The sequence below is a fragment of the Malurus melanocephalus genome, unplaced genomic scaffold (genome assembly GCF_030028575.1).
Source record: "Malurus melanocephalus ecotype Western Australia unplaced genomic scaffold, MMel_1.1 scaffold_4, whole genome shotgun sequence".
Taxonomy (NCBI): Eukaryota; Metazoa; Chordata; class Aves; order Passeriformes; family Maluridae; genus Malurus; species Malurus melanocephalus.
The window spans coordinates 7,302,526-7,321,988 of NW_026623236.1; the positions used below are offsets into that span (position 1 = coordinate 7,302,526).

The 19,463-nt window shown below is 39.1% G+C and overlaps 1 protein-coding gene across 4 annotated transcripts in view; it reads right to left on the bottom strand.

Moving 5' to 3' along the window:
• The window catches only part of SNX14 (sorting nexin 14), a 47,374-nt gene extending 31,777 nt beyond the window's left edge, over window positions 1-15,597 (bottom strand). Inside the window, exons 1-6 of one of the 4 annotated variants that reach the window (XM_057369759.1) lie at window positions 15,460-15,597; window positions 15,256-15,376; window positions 14,320-14,393; window positions 14,133-14,211; window positions 7,204-7,247; window positions 2,528-2,615 (exon numbers count right to left, since the gene is read on the bottom strand). In XM_057369759.1, coding sequence (XP_057225742.1) covers window positions 2,528-2,615; window positions 7,204-7,247; window positions 14,133-14,211; window positions 14,320-14,393; window positions 15,256-15,360 — 390 coding nt within the window. In that variant the 5' untranslated portion in view covers window positions 15,361-15,376; window positions 15,460-15,597. Of the gene's footprint in view, window positions 1-2,527; window positions 2,616-7,203; window positions 7,248-14,132; window positions 14,212-14,319; window positions 14,397-15,255; window positions 15,377-15,459 lie in introns of all 4 variants that reach the window. The other 3 variants (XM_057369753.1, XM_057369778.1, XM_057369768.1) reach the window with 3 other exon arrangements.
• Between the last annotated feature and the right edge of the window lie 3,866 nt (window positions 15,598-19,463).

Here is a 19,463-nt window from a genome sequence, read left to right on the forward strand (position 1 = left end):
TTCATCTAGAAAGTGATTTCCACTTCACATACTCTTTATGCAAGAGACGTCTCAGACATGCAAAAMCACACAGCWAKAAATGTTCAAAWTCTAATAATTTTGACCAAGTTTCTTTCCTGATGGAGGAATCCCTCCTTGATARAGTATCTTGCCAGACAAGGAAAGAGACAATGCAATTGCAAAGGCTGCCAGAGCTGAGAGCAAAGTTGGTGGTTTTCATTCAATCCTACAAGGAGAAWATTATATATTCCTGCACACCCCTGTAATATTTGAGGTGCACAGCTATGACCTGACCTGGCCACCCCAGACAAGCCAMATAATATAATCGACTGGAGCCGCCTAAAAGTAAGATCAGCTCCTATTTACAAGCAAGAAAGGACAAGCTTATGCTTATCAATGGAAAACCCTGTCTTTTGTGCCTCACATTCCAACAGTATATCCTAGAAATTAAGGGTTTCTCATGGAACACAGGGATAGAGCACTGTTTCTCCCTGCAGAAGTGACTCAAAGAGCCAAGGAAACTGTTATGAACACTGCAGTAGACACTGTGAACTTTTGTCAGAAACTTCAATCAGAAGCAGGGCTATCTACACCATACCATACAAAGGGAAACCCTTCCCTTTCCCTTTGAAATCCATAACCAATCCAGAAATGGCCATAGCAATAAAAATCCAGATTGGAACTGTTTCAGCATACATTTAAGAATTGACAGGCCTAAAGTGCTTGTTACTTCATTCAACAACCATGCTTTGACCTAGGCAGCTTTAAACAGAAAACAAAAGCCTCCTTCTCAYTGAAGCAATTTGTAATTTTAAGTCTCAATTCTAAAGTAGAATATTCTTTGGCAAAAAAAAAATAAAATATATAATCTAAAAAACCAAAAAAATAGCCTGTTTTTTTCCTACACAATTCTTCCTCYGTTTAGACATTTTATCTCTGTTAGCCAGAACTATTGCTTTCAAGCATTTAATAATACATACAAAACAAAGTACAGCTGCTTGGCAAAGGTATATGACTATTTTATTTCCAACTGATAGTGATGAATTTCTCCTCAATGTATAYATTTCTGTGATGAACTGCATTTTGTAGATCCCCTAATAGTGCTTAATTCTGGCACACATACTGAGTGTTTGTTGCACATATTGTCTAACCAGAGAACTGAAAATAATACATTTAAATCCTCACTGTCAAAGGCAGATATGGTAAATTAACACTCYACTTCAAGATGCTACAGCTAATTTGAAATAATCCAATTAATAACTTATTACATGATCAACAGAGAAGACATGATCATTTTCTGTGTCAACAATGAATCCATGAACAGTGCAACTAACATCAGCATGTATTGCAACTCCAAATTAAATTTTAAGACCTTGGTGTAGATTTTCACTTTGAAAGATTTATTCCACTTGCACACCTCCATACGATGTCTGTGCTACATGGACATTTCCTCATCTTCCCCCACGTTCACTTTAAAAAGCAACATGCCCGATTTAGAGTAAACAAGAAAGTCATCTGGATTTGATATGTAATAAGGAGGTAATCAATCTGTTAATAAGTCATGACAGGGTACATGTACAACTTGTAGCTCAGAAAATATTGTTGTTACTAAGGAAGGGGAAAAAAAGATACATATTTATGGTAGTGGCTCCAACAGAGAGGCCAGCACTGACTAACTCTGGAAACTGAGTTAGCAACCCTTTCTGCTTAGGACAGCCAGGAGGTCAGAATCAGCTCCTGTGAAACAGACTCGAAGCACTTTAGCCGAAAAGAGTTGAGCTGTTAAAAAGACAGCACATACAAAAAAAAGTATGTACTAATGAATTAAACACAGCAAATAAAACCATTTAATCTTTAACACTCAGAATGTTCCTTAAGAATTGCATTAATAGAAGAACAATATTTGTTTTAATTCTTATGGTAAGCTAGTCACCTAATGGCAGTCTATTACAGACAGGGCCTTGTCTGCCTTTTAAGACAACAAGCAAASAGAAGCTGTAAGACTGGTACATAGATCACCATTTTCTAATAGGTCTTTTTCCGTAAATCTCAAAAAGGTTTCCATTTCAATTACGCCATAAAAAGACAGCTAAAAGATCACAAGGTTTTAATAATGCCTTGCACTGGTGTAAAATATACGCRTTTGCATGAAGTGGGGAAAGGTTTGGGTCACAAGGGACCTTCATAGATCATGTACTCCAATGATGAATGGTATCACTGCCATGGCAGGGACATCTTTCACAAGAACAGGTTGCTCAAAGCCAAGTAGAACAGGATGTTGAACACTTCCAAGGACAAATCTTCTCTGTAAACTTCAAATAGTTTACAACTAGGAATGGGATAAGCTGCAGAAGGTGGGTACCTTTCTTACCACAAAGAAAGAGTTTAGATGGTTAGAAACTGCCCACACTCTCTGCAAGACTGACTTTGAAATCACAATTCTAAAAAAAAAAATTAAGAACACACTAGAGATGATAACAATTATTTCTGATGGAAAACCAACATTAACACCTTAAAGTCGCCTTACCTTGTGAATTCTCCGAACTAAGACAGATGCAAAAAAGCGCATTGTCCCTCTCAGCTCATCCACTGAGGATTCATCATCAGTAATGTTTCTGCAGTGTTGCAAAGCATCGTGCGTAAAAAAACAGAAAAAATACATTTCTATTAATCCAACCACAATACATCTGGCACTATTAAAAGCATAAGAACATTCCACAGTGGTATTTCAACTGGAATGAACTGAAAGCTACTAGAGAGTAGTAGCAGCAGTCTTCTATTTGAGGAAAACACACAGCACTCCCACCATGCCTCTCCACACAATGGCTTAAGAAAAATGCCAGGAAATTGCRATGATATACCAATTCCTGCTCTCATATACTATCTGCATGATTCTGACTGAGTAAAATCTAACCTAGTTTCTAAATATGTAAACACATCCTAACTTAATGGCACAAAGGAAATTAAAATTATTTAAAGTGGCTTCTGCTTGGAAACGAAGAAGAATTTAAATAGATTTCCAAATCATTATGTCAGGATATCATCTAAACTTTTCATCTGGCTTTCCAGTTTTCTACTGCAATAAAATATGCTCAGTGAAAAATAATGGTAAAAAGAAAAATCATAGGAAGAAAAATACCTAACTCCATTACTTTTTTTGAAACCTCAATGAAAACAGGAAATACATTAAATCTTAGATGACAAAACTGCAGCAAAAACTGAGTGGGAAAAGAGATCRTTATGTCAGCATTCCACAAAATGCAAGCAAAAATCCAAAAATCCACCAGTTATTAATATGAACTTTGGAGTATAACTAATATATTGGTAAAATTGCAGCACAACAGCTGAATAATAACAAAACAAAGGAAGTTGCATCTAGTTTTACCTAATGACCATATGCAAGAGCCATCACAATTTTTGGTAATAAATGACTGCACATGCAGTAAGTAGAAATATTACTTGCATTTTAAGAAGTCACTACAAGCAACAACATTGGACATTTTTAAAAAAAAAATTATGCATCAAACATTTTACATTATTCAGTATCTAACTTTTAAAGCAATTTTAGCCTGGGTTATAAAGCATTCACAGGCATGTTGAAGATGAACTGTCAGGCAYAGATACCAGAGATACCAGTGACCTGAGAGTCAAAGTATACAACTAATTGCATGAAAAAAACACTTCAAAGAAAGCAGCCTGGCATAAGAAAAACAACTATCCTCCAACAGCTAATTATACGGAGATAAGARCACCGTAGGGGAAAGTTTGGTTTTAGATCTGCAGCTGACATTTTATAAGCAATATGGTTAGAAAATACCCACCCTGCCAAAAGGATTAGCATTGCCAAGGGATTAGCAAACAAACTGTATTATGATATTACTAGTATTTGACAGACAACAAGATACATGAAGTAATTTGGACCAGAAGTTGTTATTTTATTGACACTTGGATAACCAGTATCTTGGCTAGCTCTAGTTTGACATGACTTTATGCCATATATTCTCACAATAGATTTGCAGAGACATTCTTTTAATCATCAGCAGAATAAAGACTGGTGAAAAAAACATCACGAACCTGTAAAATGTCAAATCTCCAGTGACACGGTGGAAAGTCCAAATAACTCACTTGGAAACATTTTTAAAACTGGCTGTGTTTTCCCAGAACTTTAGGAATATTAATTGTAAACAATTACAGAGACTAATGTCTCAAGAGATACACCCAACTGCTATCGCACACAAAGTCTTAAGGGATCCACTGATAAATGAAAATCATATACAAATAACAAAGTGATTTTTTTCCTCTCTCTGTCAATTATTCTTACAAAACTTGGCTAAGTTCTTTCACAAAGATATAGAAAATAAGTTGCAAGCTAATAAAAATGTAAAGCTATGACTTGTAACTCAACGAAAATCCTGACCCTTTCCTCCATGACTTGCATTTGAAATAGGAGCAGCTCCATACATAAAACATTGGGTTCAGTCACCAAAATGTTTTCATAGCAATGTATTACAAAAATATGGCTATTACTGAATTCTGTCTGAATTGGAGAGAACTGGAGCACAGACAATCAATGACTAAAAATATGTAGTAAGCACAGAAGGACTCATTCAAACTTTAAACTCTCCTATGGAAAATGAGGTTGGTATAAGCAAGATACTATATAGCTCTGGTGTACAGCATAAGCAACAGACTCAGACTTGTGTTTTGTAGCTCCGCAAAGTTGAGATTACTTACAACTATGCTCTATTCTTCTCACACAGTTGAAAAAAAATATAACAAGCATAAGTACTTTGAAAAATAACAAAAATGCACATAGGTATGACCTATTTCAGTAGAGTTCACTGAATTTTAAGTACTAATCTTCACTCCCTTACAGTGATCCAAATTAAGGGATGTTTGCCTATAAATTTTACCCTAATACAAGATTAAAAATTCTTACACAGTTTATTAATGAAACAAACATAAAACATCTTTTATCTTTTTATAGCACTTTTAYTCCTAAGCAAAAAATCTGTGATTTCATCTTGCAATGAATTACCTTCTGRTAAACATTACACTGCCCTGGCTTGTGACTGAGATATATCCTGGTAACACTAATGTCCAAGAGAGTATCAGCTAGCACAGCACAAAGGACAAGACCCAAACATTTTTAATAAATAAATAAATTATACTTCCAAAAATGAGGTACCTTCTGCACAAAATCCACTCACCTGAAAGGCAGAGCAGCTAGCATAAGGAATTATGCCTAGACTGTTTCTGCAAGGGAACATAGCCAACTCTTTCACCAAGCTATCTGTCAAGTATGAATTGCCTGCTAGTGCTTACCCAGCCACGCTGCTAAATAAGGATAGCCTGGATGCAAAGGCTATGTGAAGAATTATCCTGAGTGAGTTGAGGTTTATCAGCTCAGAAAAAAACATGTCCTGAATACACAAATCCTTTCTTCAGGRTGATCAGAGCTTTGCAAACTGTGCAGGTACAGCTAGAGTAGGAAAAGTCAGACCTGACACCTCTACAAGCCAGACATCAAACAATGGCACACAGACACMGTTCAGGTCTCCCTGCATAACCCTTGCTGGAAACACATGAATGTCTAGGCTAAATAGGATCAGATCTGATGTTACTACTGTTAAACTGAAACCAGTAAGCCTTTCAGAACCAAGCTGCTTCCTGTAGAATTGCTTGGATATCACTCCACTCACTATAGGTCACTGAACTCCCAATATTTCAGGTTCACAGAAAGCTTGTTAGATTTGATCAGCACGGTATGAATTTATGGAGCCAGTTCAAAATCCAGCAGTGCAACCATGCAGAACATAAGACAGTGCAGGAACACCTGTACTGCTCACCAGAGGGGCAAGATGTAGCAGAATGTAGCCTGGTTGGCTCCACACCAAGTAGATTTTACACCACATTTCTAACTGTATATTAAATAAATAGTATGTTACTATCCCCACCAGAATATGTATTCCAGATTCTCTCTGTCTTGGGTGTCAGAGAGGTAAGCAATTGGTGGAAGCCAAGTTTCTTTGTCAGTCCATAACAAAGACACTGAAGACACCTTCCACCAGCCAAGAAAAAACTCTTTTCCGATTACATAATACAGGAGATGGTTGCCTTACATTTGTTACTCTATCAAACAACTCAATAGAACATGATCTTGTTTTCTGTATCTGAAAATTCAAAACTTTGAGGTTTCCAACTTGCATTCACAACATACGGTGCTAAAGCTCCCTCTGCTGTTTGAATCCKCAGTAAAAGTAAAATTTTACACTTCAGCATATTCAACACACAGAGTTAGAGGTGAGACACGYGGGAATTGGCCACAATCAAAACCCCAAGAGGCAAAGAAGTCTGCCCAAAAAAATTTAAATCTCAGAGACAGAGAAAACCCCAAATGACACAGAGTAAAATAAAAGAAAGAATACTTTTTTTTAGGACAAACTGAACATTTCCATCCAATGTCAAATTCAGAATTAAGGCAAGATGTTGTTTTAAAACATTAATGCCTACATTATCGGTTAGAAATACTTTAATACTTTCTCACAAAGTACTGCAAAGCACGTATTAATACATAAAAATACAAGAAAGAAAACCCAAGATTAACAAAAAAAAAAACAAAAACCAGAAAAAATAATTAGCCATAATCTTTTTCTTTATTCACTATTTTAAAGTTATTTACACAGTACTAGTCTATTCAATGCAACATAATCACTGATATTCTTAAAACTCGGAAAATTTCAAAATGATCTCCAAGAAGTTTGTCACATGYATTCAAAATACCTTTTCTTTAAAACCCTGTGAAGCTATTTGTATTTTTTAAGCTATGTGATGGATCAGTATGCCTCTAATCTGGAAGCAAATTTCTAGGGGGTAATGGGTTGAATTTTTACAGAGATTTTCATCAATCTGTATTTACTTCCAAGTAAGAGTTATTACAAAATGAACATTTAAAAACAGATAACCTAAAAGCGATTTTAGGATGAAATACAAATGGCAGAATCACCTGTATCATACCTAAACTATTAAAAGATCTGATCTACTCTGYTAAGAGACAACAAAATGATGAAACTGTAGCACTTAACAGTATCCTTTATATTTCACTRAAGAAACAGAAATGTTTCTTTTCAGGTGATAATTTCTTAAAGAGGATGAGAAACATTTAAGATATTAAAAAGAATAACTTTTAAATAAAGCTCATACCTGTACCATGGATAAATAAAGTTTTCCAGCACCAACTCAAGCACCTGTGCAGAACAAAGACAACCATGTTACAAAATAAAGTTTACTATAAATCCCTGTTAGAAGAGTTAAAATCATTATTTAGAAGAGTTAAAATCATGAACACCTTTCARAACTCATAGGACATAATTCATAAATCATAAACTTTAACATATAAATGTGTAAGTTGCAGTCTTGTTGTGAGATCAATCGTTTTGCATCATAATCAGCACTTTGGGCAAGTAACAGCAAAGTCATTGTTTCATCAGATGTCAAGAAGAAACATTTGCTACAAGTAGTGTCAGTAATGTGGAGCCCAGTGCAGTGGCCACAGTCAGGCAAATGCTATGCAACGTACGTAATCTTACCTCAAACAGCCCTTCCCTAATTTTTCAGAACAGTCCCTGTTCTTTTCTGCCATAGCATGGAGCGTCCCACAGGCACAGTTACCTATCCTTACACACACCTCCATCCTTTTTCACCCAAATCTCTACCTTTTGCAGTTCCCCTCAACCATCAAGGTGGGACAGTCAAGCTTGTATGCTCAACACTCTCAAAGAAAGCAAAAGAAGAGTCATAAAACGCAATTCCTATGAAAGTCATCTGTCTTTCTCCATATTCTGTATCACAGCTTTCAACAAAGCCTGCTTTATGGTTCAGCCATCTCCTGAAGTCCTAACCAGAGCACTTCTTGAATTCCTCGTCCTACATGTATCCTAATGGCCTTTTCCATCCTGTTCCTAACCCCTGTATATTCCCCCTACATGGATCTCTGTAGGAGAATCTTTTCTACCTTTCCACCAAACCTGTTCCATACAGGTCAAGCCTGTKGTTGCTTTTCCATGCCAGGGTTAATCAGGGTGAAGCAATATCAYTGCAGCCTCCTCACAGAGACATCCTGTTTCAGTGTGGCTTTCAATGTGACAAAAGAAAGAGGGAGCAGAGGAGGAGGCAGTTCCTGTTCAATCAAAGGGCTGCCACCACCACATACACCAGGTGTACTGCTCACAGGACTGCTGCTGTGATACCTCTCCTTAAATTACCTGTTATAATCCTTGCACCGTGATCAGTAAAATGAAAACTTCTGAAGAGAAGGAAAACTGTCAAGACAGTGCCAAGAAAATAAAACATGAGGAAGGAGASAGAAGGATGAACTTATTCTTGAGATTTCTCCTCCTTCACTATAGCCCAAAGATTTCACCTATACTACCTTCTCCCATTGCAACCTATCCCATAATTTGAATCAGTGCTTTAGAGATCGGTACGTCCCCAACAGAATCACTGCTGATGAGGGCAGTAAGAGAGAATGCATGTGCTGCTGTCTGAAGGGCTCTGTCATGTTCTCTAGAAGGAAAAGTTTTTCAAAGCCATTGTGTACAAAGAAAAATGTGAAATCTGTTTGAAAGGAAAGCTGAATGTAACAGCTGATACATAAGTGTCATTCATGAGAATAAGAGTTACTCTACTTACAAAATCTGCTGCTGCACTCATTCACACTGTATGCACTGCAAAACTTCGAGACTTACTAAATTTGTACTATCTTTAGGACATTACATGCCTCTGCTCCTCTCATGACTATAAAAGCATACTCAATAAAAAACACACCATGGCCTAATTCCTCTCAACTCTCCAGACTTGAGCAGCTCATGAATACTCTTTCTGTCTTCACTAGTACTACTCAGATTCGATAACATACTTTCTCTACACCAATCACTCCAGTGATTTTCCCGTCCCCCTCTCTCTGAAGAGACATTTTGCAGCTTGGGATAACTTCAGATGTCTGTGTTATGGACTACATGAAGTCATGTCTTTTCTCCTACCCTTATGTGCTATAGCAGTAACAGATCTTGAAACTGTAATAYCATTATGTGTTAATGATGGATGGGTAAGCTAAATGTTATCATGTTGTCCTGTATCATCCTCACCCCTCAATGTCATACTTCCCTTTATAAGCAGGATGGAACAGTGAGGTAAATGACAACAGATGCTTTGATTCCCAGGCTAGAAGAGATTAGGAAATCCCGGAGAACCTTCTAAGGAAGTTACTGTTCTGACAACAGAAAGGAGCTCACATCCAACTCCAGCCAGCAATAACAGACCRTTGGCCTTAAGAGTAGTACAAGAGACTACTTAAACCAATCTTCCTGATGCCTTCCATAGCACTGCTGCTACATAAACCACCAATTTAACCCAGAGAAATCTCAGTCTCACAGTACTGACATTATTTTTGTTCCTGCAGAGCATCTAACACAATAAACCTCCTTCAAGGCTCAAAGTGCACTCTTCAAAAGAAGTGCCTTCCAGAAAGGCTTGAAAAAATCTGTCTGTTAAAGGAGCCTCTTTCTTTCACCCTGCACTTTTGCTCTGTGCCTCCCTGTCAGGAGCAACAGCAGCCTAGCACCTTGTGTTTGGAGTGTAAAAGTGCACTTGCAGAGACTTCAAGCACAAGACCGTGTATTCAAAGGCAATACAATGCACTCCTCTTGAAACAGCTTTCTTCGTGACTACTACTTTGGAGCTGAAAGCCTGTCCACCGAACTTTCTGTGAATGTGTCACTGCAATTTCAGTTCATCAGACGCTAACATAACTGGCCCACTCTTCCTCCACAGTCCAGAGGGCTCTGAAGGCACAAGAGCAATTGTTTCCAACAGTTAGAGATCTCATCCTTACCTAAAGCAATAGACACATGGTTCTGAGATTCATCTTCCCATGGTTATCAAATAAGCAAGAAAGGTAAAAAAAAAGTCAAAGATCTCATGATTCTTCCCAGTCAAAAGTYGAAGACAAAGTCTCCTTGAGATTCGCCCCATGTTGTAGCACTTGAGCTCCAGTTGAACCATTTCAAACTCGCCAGTGTTTCTCTTCCACAGCCACACTGTAAGAGCAGGCTTTATGGCATTGCTTCCACAGAACCACACAGATAACCCCACTAGCCAAAGACACAGAGACAGACAACCCACTCAAGAAGTACTTTTCACTGGCATTCACTTTTCACTGGTCAAGATACAGAAAGCAAGACACATTCTACTAGGGCTCAAGTTATCTACAGAACCATAATAAAAAATGTGTGGACACACAGAAAGCAGCCCCTACTTGCACATTGACTAAACACAAGGCATGGCAGAGGCAGCTAAGTATGATGCTGCACTGCACCAAGGTGCTGTACAGAAGTTAAAGGAGAACTACTGCTGAAATCATCTCTACTACTAAATACAAGCACTCAAAAAGTAATAGGCCACTGACTGCCACTAACTGGATTTCAAGGCATGCAGTCCATAGTGTTCTCCCTTCAAYCCTATCAGCATTCCAGAGTGTGTCAGTGTGATTCTGCTAGACAGAAAAAAAACCTGTCACATCATCCACTGCACTTTCATAAAACATTAGGAAAGCAGGACACACACCCACCTCCATTCTAGCAACAACAAAAGTACCATTCAGGCTCAATTGCTCATATTACACACATGCCAATAAAGTAGATGGGACACCTCAAAGAATGACAGCTAATGATAAGCCATTTCCTTGTCTGTACAGTATTATTCTCCAGTTTTAAATACAAATGATGAGTCATTTCATTTAAAGCCTCCTATTTTTCTAGCATTTTGCAAAATCTCTGGTTCTACTATGCGTGGGCAGCTTTGAACTGGAAAGAGATTACAAGTGTAAAACCAAAGGCAGCAGGTAGCAATATAAGCAACAGCTGAATTTAGAAAGAAAAAAAAAGGAGAGAAATTATTTTCTAGGATGCACTGCAATACTGCAAGCTAGTCAGCCTTTGCTGTTGAGACAAGCTTTTTGGGGACTGCCACACAACTGACCCCAGTTGTCAGGAGGAACTGTAGAGCCTAGTAATGACTGAGTCAGTGGCAGGTCAGAACTACCAGGCCAGATAAGAATGGAATGGAGCAAGGATTTGATACATAAACCACAATAACAATTATAAAGCCTTAAAAGACTGAGATCACTTCCTGGGGGTAGAACAAGCCCTTTCCAACAAGAAACCATGCTGCACATTGTGCTGCTGCAAGAGTTCAAGACTGGCAAAGAGCACACTCAGGCAATTGCTGATTTTTTGTCATGCATTTGTCTATTTCTTGCTTTTAGAAAACAAGAAAAAAGAATCTATCCCATAATCAAGTCATGAACCTAAGAACTTAAGGAAAAAAAAAGTGAGATCAAAAGACAATGGCACCCTGATCCATTTCTTTCATGATGCTGATCAGGAGTAGTTGAGCAGCCTTCCCCACATTTGACCTGCAATMATCTCTCACATAGCAAAAATGAGATTGTAGAGAAAAAGATGAGTTCATTAAGAGAACAACAGAATTAAATTCTCCTCTACACAATCTGCAGCACCTGGATTACATACAATGTAAAACTGACCAACTGGTATCACATCCTAATTCAAAAATAAAGAAAATATCAGAAAAACTAACGTAATTCAAAATAAATTAGAAACTGGAAACAAAACTATACTTAGGTCACTGCCTAATTTTTGTGCAGGACACAGCCCAAATAATAAAATATTGATAGATGCATGGTTGAGACTGTATTCAGCTTTAAGAATAAATATAAATGGGGAGAGGAATGTCCAGGCCCACATTTTGTTATTCTTCTAAACCACGTTCAGCAACTGGATAGACTAAAACAAGGCTGCAAAAGATTAAGAATTTGCCAAGTGAGACAAACTGTCATCACAATCCAAGAAAAATCCACACTTGTGAGGAAAACTTGGATTTCTTCTGATTTGAGCGTGTATTAAATTRTTTTGAAAACACAAGCTTAAAGGCTATACACCTGGTTCAAATTRGAAACATTTGGAAATGAGAATATTGCCAAAATTCTTCAACCTGCAAGAAAAAAGAACTAGAAAAACTAAAATATAATTTAAAAATTCCAGAATTACTCCAAGTAATTTGAAGAAACTGTTAGAAACAGGCTGAACTCTGCACTCCTTTAGAATCTAATTAATCTTAATTCAGTTCACACTGTATCACCTTCTCTCTAATGTATGACTAACCCACAAAAGAAAGTAAGAACAGTCTCTCCTTCCAACCTGAAGCAGGATATCCAATTCCAGCCCAGCATTTAATGCTGCACCTTCACAGCAGATGGTCAAGAGGAATACGGTGTGGGCAGAACCCCTTGCCACCCTTTTAACCAGTGGAGAAGAGCTGCAATGAGGAACCATGCAGTGAGATTTCTCATTCCAAATAATATCTGTCCTACACAGGTATAAAAGGGGGCTCAGACTACTTGTTTAGGTCCATCAAAGAGAATGACCACAGCTTGCTGCCCTGGGAAGGTTCAGAACTCAGGCCTGGTACCTCCCTCTAGTTAAGCACACAAAGGAGGTAAAGGAATGAGAAGCATGGCATAGATACACAAAACTCATGCCTGAGCTGCTGAATAAAGCAGGGCCTGGGATGTGCCACTGAAGCAAAAAGTAACAGCAAAGRAAAGGCCACTATTTTGGTAAAAGCAGATCTACAGCAATCAGATACAAAAAGCCTAGCAGATRACTATGTTAAGTATTCATATCACTTACGAAGAGATACTACAAAGAACTTTCTCAGCATCAAATTCCATTTAAACTAAACAGGAAAATTTCCAGTTCTTCAGCATTCACCACATCCTTTGGTAAATTGTCACTCTGTTCAACCTGTTCTTTTCTAAAAACATTCCTTCACTCTCCATGCTTTCCTTCCCTTAAGGTTTTCATTCTTCTCCCACTCCTGCAGTTGGGGCCATGCCTGGGACATCTCACAGAGCTGARGTGTTAGCTTATACCACAGACACACACAGCTTTGACTTCACCATGTTAATTGCAAGAACTATCACACAAAAATCCTCACTTCTGCCATGCCAATCGTTCATCCTCCTACCACAGAATCCACAGCTGGAATTCTAAAGAAATGGGATATTAAGCTACATACTTCTTTGTGTATTTTCCTAGCTACAAAACACAACAAAGCGAATTTGTTTAGCTGCCAATATATTTCATCAAATGCCAATCAAGGAAATTTAAAAAAAAAACAAGCCCAAAGGAAAACTGCTCTTCAAATAGCTTTTTTTTAAAGACACTACAACAAAAAAAAATTCCCAATTTACAGTCTTACTAGAAAAGATATATATGCTATTCTTCTTGGAGCAAATTCACCCATTTATTTTTTGAGACAGATTTTGTYACAGCTTTGTCTGATGATTTAAAATAGATTCATAGAATGATTTAGGTTGGAAGGGACCTTAAAGATCTTCTAGTTCCAACYCCCTGCCATTGGCARGGACACTTTCCACTTGGTCAGGTTGCTCCATCCCCTCCTGGGCTTAAGYACTTCCAGGTATGGGACAACTAGAAGTTCTCTGGGCACTGTTTCAGTGCCTCACCACCCTCACAGTAAAGAATTTCTTCTTAATATCTAATCTAAAGCTACTCTACCAGTTTGAATCCATTCCCCCTTGTCTTCCCCCATACTCTTGTAAACAGCTTCTTTCCATCTTTCTAGTATGCTACCAGCCATCAAATTATCAGCTGCATTACAGAATTTCTGTAGCTAGAGCAAATCATCTTTTACCTTCCACTCCAACAAACTAAGCAGGCTGAAATCCTCAACTTTTCAAGACTCAGACTTGTTCAGCTGTAATTGTTCTTATCAATATGCTTCCCAATTTACATAGACATTTYTTCTATGTTCTAGGTGCACTGATACACAAGCAGTCCATGTTTAAAAGCAGGCCACCTTGCCTCCCTGCTCCCAGCAAACACTTTTTTTATTTGACTTTTACATTAACAAGTTAAAATATCTGGAAGGTACATCTGAATCACCTCCTGAACCAGAAGCAAAAAATCTAAAAGATGTGTAATAAAATCCCACAGAACTTTAAGGTACTAAAGAAATGATGAACTAATTACCTCCGAAAGTGATGCATCAACCTTGGAAGGCACTTTCAGATCCAGCCATGGCTGATAGTTTTCCAGAAGCAAAGTAGGTCTGTAGGAAAGCATGGAAAAGTTTATGTAACAACATGCAGTTGGAAGTTTCSTACTGTGATTAGTGAAATGCAGTACTAAGCTTATCAGTGCCACAAATGACATTTACCTGTGCCTCTTGCACTTGACCTTGCCACACACAGCACAACTGTGACCCTGGGGAAACAGCTCCGGCAATTCCAACTGCTAAGAGATTTGGACAAGTTTAAATTCTCCAAAATGACAACTCTACAGACACATTTGTGAATTTTCTTTCAGAGCACCCTATTACAGAGAACTGAATCAAGACAAACTTGTTCATCCAGCAGGAAAAAAACTTWAAAAGGCACGATATGAGAAACAACTGAACCAAAAAGAAAAAATCACTTCTGCTGAAACAAAGTGCGAGGACAYAGATATCCTCTCACATCTCCAGTCATCTCCCCATACATTCATAGGTCTAATAACAGACCAGTTGGTTTCTATGCAAAACTTGCCTTCCTCATAGCACTGAACTATTGCAACTCTACCTTTTTAGTCCTATGAAAGGATAGGACTAAATAATTAAATAATTAAATGATTTTTAAATAATTTTATGCTAGAAAAGAGCAATTTGCTTTGGGAATATTTTTCTCTTTGAAGTGCAACACTGCTTAGAGAATATTGATTACAGGGAGCAAAGAAGACAGCACTAGCCTGCCAAAGGAAGGACATCTTCAGAAAAGAAAAAGCCCCAAAAAAGAGCAAAYGACAACATTATTTCTTCACTATCTGCTGCTCAAATGCTTAAAATGTAAAATGAGGGGAGCAGGAAACAACATCCATGGACACTCCAACAACCGGCCTTGCAGCCATACGTGGATTTGATGGGACTATGCAGAAACACCGGAAGAATCCGAAGTCATTATCATTGTCATCTGCTATAAAACACCTGTCAGCAGGAGCATATGAGCTGTACTGATGTACAACACTCCTGAAAGCAGCTAGGATTAGACAAGAACTGCTAYTCCATACAAATCCTTATCCTATTTAACGAAAGCACAAGACTCTTCACAGACATATTTACCTTGGGTTTATATTTTATCGTGAACAGAATATTGGGCAGYAGGGAGTCCGGTCCCAAGGAGCAGTAGAAGGTGACGACGCCAGCCACGAACGACCAGAAGATCATGAGAACGTGCAGGTACCTGAGAGACGCACRGGGAGAAAACATCGCTGCGTGAGAAGGCGCCGCGCCGCCCGCACCCGGCGCCCCCGCCCGCCCGGTTACCGATTGAGGAGCAGCGTGGCGGTGCCCAGCGCCAGCAGCAGGCAGCAGGACAGCGGGTACTGGCGGCAGGCCTCCCGCAGCCCCTCGGCGCCCCGCAGCCGCCGCAGCAGCCGCCGCCCGGCCGCCCGCACCCCCCCCATGGCGGCCGCTGCCCGCGCCGGCCGGGCCGGAGGCGGGGCCGCTTCCGCTACCGGCGCCCGCTGATGGCGGCACCGCGCCGGGCCCGCCTCAGCCCCGGCCGGGAACAGGCGGGGCGGGCAGCGGGGCGGAGCGGCTTTCACTCGGCCGAAAGCCGCCCTCAGTCGGGGGAGAGCGTCCYCGCAGCGGCATTTGCAGCTGTGCTGTGTCACGTAGCAAATAGAARGGCTCTGATGACAGCGAGCTTACCTAGTTATAAATGGGTCCTGGACAACGAGGGGTTCCCGGCGCCAAGCGGCCAGAAAAGTGCTACGTCTGATTAAATGCTCTATATTTAGATGACGACTGAACTAAATCATTCGGTGACCGGGACAGTAAAACCCTATAAACACCGCTCAAAGTTTCGTAATTGGTTGTAAAGGAAAGAAACGGTAGGAAATGTAATAAGAGCCCACCTTGACATCASTAAGTATACAAGAGTAAGACATTGAAAAGAGGAATTCTGGAAGGTAGTTTATTGCTAATGAGAAGAATTTAAAGCCGACTTCACAGGAATAATACCTCCAGTTACACATCAAACCACTGGAGTGCCTTCAGCAGCTCTGTAGTTACTCAGCCTTACGAAACTCAAGTCTCTGTTAATAAGACACTACTGATTATGGRAATATCAGTTCAATGGGCAAAATGAAACAATTGCAGGGAATTCTTACTGATGAAGGGGATTCTAAGTGGCAAATATTAGACCAACTCAAGGAGAGGTGCCTGCTTTAGTTGTTTTGCAAAGTTGCTGTTGCCTGGTATGTCCATTTGCACAAGCCCCACGCAGTCACATTGGGCACACCAAGTGAGGGCACATGAAATACTGAAATGCGTCTGTTCAGATGAGTCGTGTTTACAAACCTTCACTGAGATCCCTGCAACTACACTGTTAAGAAAATACTGGTATTTGGAGGATGCATCCAGTATCTAGAAACCGAAATCCAAAAACTGCTTTCAGAATCTTTGCTCAGATGCTTTGTCAGTTTATGCAACACTTCCCTTGACCTCTCGAGTAGGTGAAACGCTGCACTTCAACTTCAGTATGTTGACCTTTCTCGGAGTGCTTGGCAGAAGCCCAGGGTCAGCTTGAATTTCTTTAAGAGTCTCTGCACAGTATTACTTCATGTCAGTCCACATTTTCTAGTAAAAGAAACCAAGGTGCATTCACACAGCAAATCTCCATACAGTCTATTCAGAGGAAATTAATTTTCCTAAGATGCATTTTTTTTTCTGTTATCAGCTTACTTTACCCTCGGCTTTACTGCTTGTGATTTTTAGTCACTTATCTTGAAATGCTTTTAATAAGGCGTAACTTTCAAAAATCTGTAATTCTTACAATATTTCATGAAGATGCCACAGCTTCACGTATCTGTAACAAAGGAAGTGACTTGCACAGCAAACCAGCAGAAGCTTAAGTCAAACTTCTGCTCCCATTTGCATTCTCTGCTACAGGTATAGTGACTTAAATTTACAGCTTCATTGTTCAGAATTGTGTTTATTTACTGTAAAATTGCCACATTCACATCTGGCACTAATTGTACCTCATTATCTGAGAAGTGCTGCAATTTCCCTCAGTTTACAGACTTTACATCTGCTGGGCAGACACAACAACAACTTGCTTTACCCCATCCCGCTGTGCTGGAGACAGCAGTGTTGGCACTGCGCATCATCCTCTATGACCATGGCCCCTAGATTGTTCTGGTACACTGAGACTCAGCTGATGTTTGTTTTCAACAAAATAAAACACTACAGAACAAAGCAAAAGGGAAATGCTGGCAAAATCAAGCTTTTCAAAATTCTTTGAGAAATAAGAACTTTATCCATTCCCTACAAATAGCAAGTCTTTCTTCACATAAATCCTTAGGAAGGTTCTGTGGTCAATTGGAGAAGTGCTAGGGAAAAGAATGCGTCTGGAGATGGGCTCTGAAGTAATGTGTCCAGGTTTGGGAAGACAGGAGGTTTTTTTTAATTTATTCTGGAAAGATAGATTTTTATTTTTAGTATTTAAAACGTGAAAGGATCTTTCACTGATCATCAAGTCATCCTGTGGAGCCAGTTTTCCCTGGTCTGGAGCTTAGGGTATGTTTTCTTTAGTGGCAGGAGRAACTTGCCTATTCTAGCATTTAAGAAGCATATAGTGCAGATTTTTAACAACTTGAAATATAAATCTACAATTCTTGGTTAAGTAATATCAGTTRTAAAGCTGAGTGCTTTTTTATTTTTACCTTAAAAATGCCTTTTTAAGATAAGCCAGACAGTGAACTGTAATATAGATTCTCACCAGTTAATTGCATTTATTCTGCAAGTCTGCTTTTGCTCTCTTCAAGGCCTTACATAGTTCTCTTTTTCAAGGATACAGTTGTCAAGGCTGAGTTACAATATCTAATCCTTCATATTTATGCAACAAGGAACTATTTTTCCTTTATAATTATTCCTCACAAATCCCTGTTCATTTTGTGGGCCCTGCCCAAGAAGTTTAAAAGCCTTCATATTAAACTCTTAACTCAAGCCATTTAGCAGAAAACTTCAGAGAACACTCATTTTTAATGTTCAGAGAATAGCTAAGCTTAAATAGAGAAGTGAAACTGAAGTTGGCCAGTCAGATCCCAAGCAAGGTAGGCATTAGTAGGACTTGACTTTTTCAAATTCAAAACTTAAAAGACATCCACCAACAGTTACTGTTTCCACCTGAGATAATCCAGGCATATGCAACAAACATAAGGTGGAAACAGCCCTTTAGTAATACTTTGGCTTTTAAAGGAACACTGAAATTTCAGGGGAGAGTGATAACTGACCATTTACTGCACATTTCTTGTTTGGGTAGGAGAATAATTTTATAAACACTTTGATAAGCAAAATTAGCYTTACTGTTATAAATACATTTGCCTGTTAATGAGTTAACAAACTGTTCATAGTCAACATTTATGGCATTTGGGAGTCATCTCCCTGTACCACCCACACAGACCCATGCTTGCCAGCTGTATGGAAATGTGTGCTGCCTGTAGTTGTAGGTTCTTGTATTTGCTTCCTGGACCACACACTGATCCTCAATATGACCAGATTAAAACAAACTATAAGGAAATGATAACTTGGGCCCAAAAATATCTGCTCAATAGAGCAACAAGGGCTGTGGATTCCTAGGTAAAATCCCTCACAAGTTTTCTTCTAGAAGAATGGGGGAGCTCAGCTGTTGCAGTAAGGAGAAAAATGGCAGTGGGAGAGAGAAATGGATCAAGAAAAGATGTGCAAAACACTTTGTAGAAGATCAGCAGTCTCCACACTTGCAGGGAATGACAGATTTACAAGTTGTGTTGTTGGTATAGAAAAAGGTTTAGAAGGCAATTCAGGTTTAAGGGGAAAGGCTAAGAAGTTTCAATTTTAACACACCMCTCAAAAAAACTAATCTTTTTAAAAGAAACTGTAAAATACAGTTCTGTTAGAAAGCCTACCTACCAGGCTGTGCTTGGGTCTAAAAATACCAAGCAGAATAAAGACTCCCAGGGCAAAAGGAGAAAGACAAGGAAACTATTTAAATACAGAAATTCATTCAAGTAAAAGGACCCACTTCAAGTGGAGTTTCCAGAGGGTCAGTTTAGTATGCCCAACAACGCTTGGCAAACCAGAAGGGTGCTGAGGAGCACAGAGCATGTTAGAATTTCACTGGGACAAGGTCCATTTGGGAAGGAAAAAAAAAAACAAACAAACATCAGGCAATGTTCTAGAGTCAGTTTTGCCTCAAAGAACTTGTAACTCTCAAGGAGAAAGTAAGAAGATTCAGAGACAGACTGGCATATAGAGAGCTTTAAATTGTTAACATGAAAAGGATT